This window comes from Gymnoscopelus braueri (genome assembly GCF_963280865.1).
Source record: "Gymnoscopelus braueri genome assembly, chromosome: 19".
Classification (NCBI taxonomy): domain Eukaryota; kingdom Metazoa; phylum Chordata; class Actinopteri; order Myctophiformes; family Myctophidae; genus Gymnoscopelus; species Gymnoscopelus braueri.
In genome coordinates, this window is record NC_137621.1 from 40,096,065 (window position 1) to 40,103,717 (window position 7,653).

A 7,653-nucleotide genomic window follows, 5' to 3' on the forward strand; every position below is an offset into this window, starting at 1 on the left:
GCTGTAACAGTAAAGGGGTTTCAGGGGAAACCAGCAAAATGAGGAATAATATATTAAAGACTGTCTTGCAAATAAAGCGTCATGCCTCTAATTTTTTACAATGTATTTGATATTACCTTTATATGATTTAATAAATTATGCATTTCATCCTCTATATTGTCCAGCTACCTTTAGACCCCTTAACAAACGACATCACACACGCATACTGAACCAGTATGCGTGCAACCAGTATGCGAGCAATGAAACCCATTCTGTCAGGTCTCGCTTTTTCCTCCGAGGTGGAAAGACTGGTGACGCGAGGTTAGGTCTCGCTAGGACGCGCCTCACTAGCCAACACACAAGAGTTGGGGTGTGCTGAAACCAGCGCACCCCAAAACAACAGGTTGAGAATTGATTGCATGAAACAATCACTGTGCGTCCAGTCTCAATGTTAGTAAACAAATAATTGGTCTTTATGATAAAGGCGAAAAAAGATAGCAGGAGCCAGATGGCTCAAATGTCAAAGGCAGTAGGCTACCCAGGCAGTACCTGGGCCAGGCAGTGCAGGTTCACTAAACTAAGTGCTCCGAAATGCCACTATTCTCAATCTGCGTGGATCCTGGAAATGGCAAATCATTATCACCATGTGTCTGTCTCCCTGGGTCTCTCTCCCAATGTGTCAAAGTGTCCCTGCTGTAATAGGGATAGACTCCTGTGTTCTTGGCTGTTGCTGACAATAAGCCCACTTGTAAAGTGCATGAGCCAAATGCCTTTAATTAATTTGGTGGAATGACCCATCACGTTCTGACGTTCATCTAATGTCAATGTGTCTGTGTGGTTGGTTATCTCTGTTGGAAGAGCTCTTGACTTCAGACCACAAGGTCATGGGATCAAATCCCCGCACAGGATCCTTGGCATCTGAGCAATCTGGCTCCTACAGGTCTACCATATTTTTTCGCCTTTATCATAAAGGTTGCTGGACAATATATAGATAGAGGATGAAATGCATAATTTATTAAATAATATAAAGGTAATATCAAATACATTGTAGAAAATGAGAGACATGACGCTTTATTAGCAAGACAGTCTTTTATTATATTATTCCTCATTTTGCTGGTTTCTCCTGAAACCCCTTTACTGTTACAGAGTACAACTGCCTTAGAATCACTGTTGATGATGTGGCCATAGCTGAATGGTTAGAGAGCCTGCCTGTCAAGCCTTAAATCTAAAGTTCGATCCCAGGCCTCAGCAATGTGTCAAAGTGTCCCTGAACAAGACACTTAAAATAATTGTTCACCCAAAAAATACTTATTTTCTATCAATTACACACTCCATGAAGCCTTGAATTCATTGAGATTTTTTTGTTTTTGACACATTCCTGAGCACAGACTCAGACATATTGGTTGGATGCTTGGCACATATAATAGGCTATCGCATTGTAGATTAGTAGGCGATAATTCCAATATTCACTATACATTCCTCATGTTTAAGCCTAACTGAATTATATATTTATGAACTTGCATATAAATTGTATATATTTTTGGACGACTTGTGCATTTAATTTGTCGGCAATACTTTGCCACGCTTTCTCCCTGGATCCATTTATTGCGGCCATGTTTCCTTTCTTGATTATTATACATTTTACTTCCTCGTATGATTCCGGGGAGACATCAAATTTCTCTTTTGGGCCTTGAGTCCCAAGACTCAAGGTCTTGAGTCGAACCAATTACTCCCGCGGAGACATCAAATTTCTCTTTTGGGCCTTGAGTCCCAAGACATCAAATTTCTCTTTTGGGCCTTGAGTCTTGGGACTCAATACTCAAATCCTGGAAATCAAATCCTGGAAATGGCAAATCAGCATGTGTCTGTCTCCCTGGGGTCTGGTGCTGTAATAGGGATAGACTCCTGTGTTCTTGGCTGTTGCTGACAATAAGCCCACTTGTAAAGTGCATGAGCCAAATGCCTTTAATTAATTTGGTGGAATGACCCATCACGTTCATGTAATGTCAATGTACAAAGGTCAGTGTGCTTGGTTAGCTCTGTTGGAAGAGCTCTTGACTTCAGACCACAAGGTCATGGGATCAAATCCCATATCAGAATCCTTGGCATTTGAACAATCTTGCTCCTACGGGTCAACTATCTTTTTCGCCTTTATCATAAAGGTTGTTGGACAATATATAGAGGATGAAATGCATAATTTATTAAATAATGTAAAGGTAATATCAAATACATTGTAGAAAATGAGAGACATGACGCTTTATTAGCAAGACAGTCTTTTATTATATTATTCCTCATTTTGCTGGTTTCCCCTGAAACCCCTTTACTGTTACAGAATTGAACTGCCTTAGAATCACTGTTGATGATGTGGCCATAGCTGAATGGTTAGAGAGCCTGCCTGTCAAGCCATAAATCCCAGGTTCGATCCCAGGCCTCAGCAATGTGTCAAAGTGTCCCTGAACAAGACACTTAAAAGAACGGTTCACCCAATAATCACTTATTTCCTATCAATTACGCACTCCATGAAGTCTTGAATTTATGGAGATCTTTTTGTTTTTGACACATTCCTGAGCACAGACTCAGATATATTGGTTGGATCGGCAGTGCCACGTAGGTGTGCATAACCACTTTTAGCACTATTTAGCACCATTTTGTTTAGTGTGACATATGATCTACAGCCTGTTCAAATATGTTTACCTGTAGTCTACAGGTAAACACATTTGAACATGAAGTTGATGATCAAAGTGACAGCTTCTGTAACCTAAAGGACCCGCAAATTGATATGAATTTGGCCGCATACCCCAATCTGAAATGTAGTGCCTAAGAGCTCCCATAAGAAAGATTTGTATTTAAAACTTAAAAAATAAAAATAAAATGTCAAGATTCTTTTAATATCATGGATAACTTGAAACAACAGGGAATCAAACCTGTGACATCTTGGTACCCAGACTGGCTCTTAACCTAGTGAGCCACCACACATATTGAGTTGTGAAAGCCAAATAGAAAATGACACAAAAGCCAGAGCTTTAAAAACAAAGTATTGCAGTTTTGTCAAGATGTTGGGGAGACTGTGACAGGGCCAGGATTCAAACCTGCACACTCCTGTTCCCCAGGCGGGCTCTTAACCCAGTGAGCCACTGTGCTTTGGATATTAGTGTTCAAAACATGCTTCACAGTAAAGAAGCAGGAGGATTTGAACCCTCAACCTTTGGATCATGCAAACAGTGTCTTAACACAGTGACCTACCATGCTGTCTGCTCCAACTCTGTTTCTCTCCTGACAACGATACAAAACTAAATATATCAAGATATGCAGTTGGATTTATTTTAGTTTTTATATATATCATTGTTTGTTGTGCTGTTGCTTGTCTGGATTGTGCAGTTGATTGAAGCAGTTTGGAGCACAATGGAAACAAGCCTCTGGCTTTTTTGTGATGAATCTATTTGGCTTCTGATAAACAATAATATGCACAATAGCTCACTGTGTAAAGACTCTCTACATATTTCTAAGGTCCTGGGTTCAAATCTTGCAAATAGCTTGAAATGTGTTAATGCTTTTGAAAGTTTTAAACACAAATCTTTCTTATGTGGTCTTATGAGTATATGTCTACTTTACCTTTTTTATTTATTTATTATTATTATTTCAAAGACAAATATTGTGCTTTTGACTCCACTACAAACAATACATTATGAATTACGAATATCACTTAAGCCCTATTTCAAATATAATGAACATAGTAGATCTAATATAATGAAAATAGCTTATCTACAAGCTCACAACATGTCACATTTAGACGTTCTGTGAGCTTGTAGTCGTAGATACGCTATTTTCGCATTAATTTTTTCTGTAATTTTTTCCCTGATTTATATGAATCAGATCTGAATCACATTCCTAAGTGGTTTGAAATAAGATTCTAATCAGATACTCGTACACTGAAGCTTGATTCATACTTTGTCATACAACGGTGTCACTTGTCGAAAATAGCAGATCTACACGCATCAGTATTGATGCGTGTATACTTTTCTTCGGTTAAATATTTATAAATAAATACAAATCTACAGACAAACATGACCATTTCCACTTTTCAATATACTCCTTTGTTGCCTCCTTCTGCCGGACAAATGCATAATCTATTAAATAATTCAAAGGTAATATCAAATACATTGTCAAAAACGAGAGACAGTCTTTTATATGACATTATTATTCCTCATTTTGCTGGGGAACCCCTGAAACCCCTTTATTGTTACAGAGAACAAATGCCTTAGAATAGTTGATGATGGGGTGGCCATAACTGAATGGTAAGAGAGCCCCCTGGGAAGCCATAAGTCCTAGGTTCGATTCCCAGGCCTCAGCAATGTGTCCAAAGTGTCCCTGAGCAAGACACTTAACCCCTAAATCCTCCCGAGGTGCTGCCGTCAAGTCACCTACTGTAGATGACTTAGGCAGAAAGAGATTTTTAGTTTCTTCTTTACTGAAAACCTTAAAAACTGTTAATGTACATTTTCAGACAATTAACCATCAATATAAATTGATATTACAGAGATCTTCTCTTCAATGCATAATATTGAGTTACACATTTCAATGAATATACACATTTAGATATTCTGTTTGATTGATTTTCTTTTTTATTCAATGTCACATTGAATTTGAACAATCTCCATGTCAACATCTGTAGGTAATGTAAACACCTCCTGCATTTTATCTGATAGCTGTTCTACTATGTCAATAGAACAGCTATCATTGATTCAAAACCAACTACTTGAGTCATGTTTACCTCCACAATTCTAATGTCAGATTCTGAACACAGAATTTTTCACAGTTTTGTCTGTGAGGATTTGTGACACCCTTTCAAGATTTGGTAAGTCAAACAAATAGCCGACCTGGCTACAAGCTTATGCGAAGCATTGTGAGCTGTTTTCAGTGCGTGACACCGTCATGTCACTGAACATGAATTAGGCTTAATAATACCTCGGTCTTGGTGAAGTTAAGATCGTTGACCTTTGCTGTCCGATCGGTAAGGACATCAAAGTCCAATAACCAAGCGTAGTTTGGGGATGGTCCATTCCAGGCTGAACCGGCCGGTCAAGCAAAACAACAGTAATGACGCTCACTGAGTGCAGAGTACAGTCAGCCACAGACAGAGTACAGTCAGAGTACAGTAAGCCACAGTCAGAGTACAGTCAGCCACAGACAAAGTACAGTCAGAGTACAGTCAGCCACAGACAAAGTACAGTCAGCCACAGACAGAGTACAGTCAGCCACAGACAGACAATAATTTGACCACTATATTTAGTTGATTTTATATTGAATCAATGTTAAGGAATCAATATTGATTCCTTAACTAATTTAGAGGATGGTTGAATCAACATTGACTTAGAGTCAGTTATGGTTGAAAATCCAACAATTAGCGCTTTGTGTATAATTTTGATGCTTGGTTTCAACATGGATTAAATATAATCAATATAAGCCTAACCATATTATTTCAACATTGATTCACTCACTCATATTTTGCTATCTGGGATACATACTGTACATACATACGGAACACCATACAAACCGAGTGTATTCTCTGCTTCCAGAGAGCAATGGTTACATCAAAATACTTTGTCCAATCGGTGTGCAGCTGTGATGCACCAATTTGGGAGAGTTCGGGAGTATAAATAAAGGTGTCTTCACAGCTACCTCATTCAGTTTCCAACCTGAGACAAGTACTATTGCAACAGGAAGGTAGGGCAAGACAAGGGAAGTTTATTTGTATAGCACAGTTCAACATCAAGGCAAGTCAAGTAAAAGGCACCAGCGAGCAGAAAGTCTTTTGATTTAAAAGAACTGAGAGTTGTAGCAGACCCGCGGTTCAAATATGTTCTGCAAAACATCAATGACCTCTGGGATCAAAGTGGCGGATGAAGTCATTGAGGTTTTCAATGACATGAAAGTGCGTAAGGCCCAGGACAACGAGGACAAGAAGAAGTGGAAGAAGGCTGTGTTGTTCTGCCTGAGCAAGGACTACCGGACTATTGTCCTTGATGCCGGCAAAGAGATACTGCTGGGAGACATAGGAAACACCATCCAGGACCCCTACCAGTACTTTGTAAAGATGCTGCCCACAGACGACTGCCGCTATGCTCTGTACGACGCCACCTACGAAACCAAGGAGATAATGAAGGAAGAGCTGGTCTTCATCTTCTGGGCTCCAGATGATGCTCCCCTGAAAAGTAAGATGATTTACGCCACCTCAAAAAACATCATCAAGAATCAATTCACGGGCATCAAGCATGAGTGGCAGGTCAACAGTATGGAAGACATCAAAGACAGGCGTACCCTCGCTGAAAAGCTTGGCGGCGTGGACGTAGTCACTGTGGAAGGATGTCCTATAAATCTATAAATCTAGTCCCAGGCTTCAAATGAGTCATACTAGAAACATCTGCGGGGTTCAACATTCTAACTTGGTATGGAGGGGAAGGGCAGAGGCAAGAACTAGCATCATTTGTGGCACTTCTGGGGGGGAACCACAGTTGAATAATAGTTTTATTTTTGTTTGTTTTTTTGTTTTGTTTCTGTTTTGAAGATGTAAATCCCAAATTACAATCTTATTTCTAGTCGTCCATAAAAAACAAGATGGGGTCTAATAACGGTGTGGCTTCCCTGTGGATCTCTGATGTTATGTTGATGATGATGTCAGTCTTGACCCAATATGGATGTTTGATCTGAGATTATGACAAATAAAAGCAGGTTCCAGCGACCCTATGGGCTCCTGAGGGGGTTGCAAATGGACACTTACAGGTCTAACTCCAAGAGCTATGGGGGTCCTTGAAATTAAAAAGTATGAGAACCTGTGAATCAGGCACTTCCTTCGCCTGTATGGCAACGAGCACAAGAAAAAGTTGTCGCTAATCGGTCCAATGGTTGTTTGTGGAAATAGCCGCAAACAGACAAGACACAGACTAGACCCCTCTTCTAGACAGCTAGGAGCCACGCTGTAATAAAAGTAACCATAATGGCATTGATGTTTATCAAGGTCACACATTCCTTGTCGTACTTGTCAAACGGAGGATATGATGGGTTAGAAGTCATCTACTGTAGAACACTGGTTCTCAACGACGGGTCCGGGGACCACCGGGGTCACAAATGGACCCTTAAGGGTCTGTACCTCAGAGTTAAATTAACACTGAGGATTGTAAATTGGGGTCCCAGACATAAAACAAGAAAAAAAAAAAGGTATCAAATGGATGACCGAATGTATAATCTGGGGGTGCTTGAAATTAAAGGTTGAATCTGATTTATATTGTGTTCTCAGATGAGGAGCGATGGATTTGGAGCCAGTGTTCAGTCACTTAGACTGATGATTGAATGGTGGATGTTATGTATTGTCGCCTTTTATTAGCATCTCTAATAAAAGGCACTAAACTACAAAAACATTTTTTTTGTTTAGTAAACATGTCAGCCCTGCACTGTCCCCATTAGTACATTTACGCCTGCAGTGTACGCTGAAGCACCGAAGCTTAATTACAACGATGTTTAATGAGAAAGTGTTTGTCGTTGGTGTTGCAGTGGTGGAAGCAACACTCACTCTTAATCCAGAAAAGACGAAACGACAAGGGGTGAATGAATCTGACCCACATCAAGTCAATCAGCGGCTCCCAACCTTTTCTAGATCAGGGCCCACTTGAAAACCAC

The 7,653-nt window shown here is 39.9% G+C and overlaps 1 protein-coding gene across 1 annotated transcript; it reads left to right on the forward strand.

Annotated features, from left to right (window-relative positions):
* Nucleotides 1–5,854: 5,854 nt before the first annotated feature.
* LOC308074797 (cofilin-2-like) lies at nt 5,855–6,361 on the forward strand (the record flags this gene model as incomplete). Its single annotated transcript, XM_080414297.1, has 1 exon — nt 5,855–6,361. The coding sequence occupies one exon, from the start codon at nt 5,855–5,857 to the stop codon at nt 6,359–6,361; it is 507 nt and encodes a 168-aa protein (XP_080270423.1).
* Nucleotides 6,362–7,653: the final 1,292 nt, after the last annotated feature.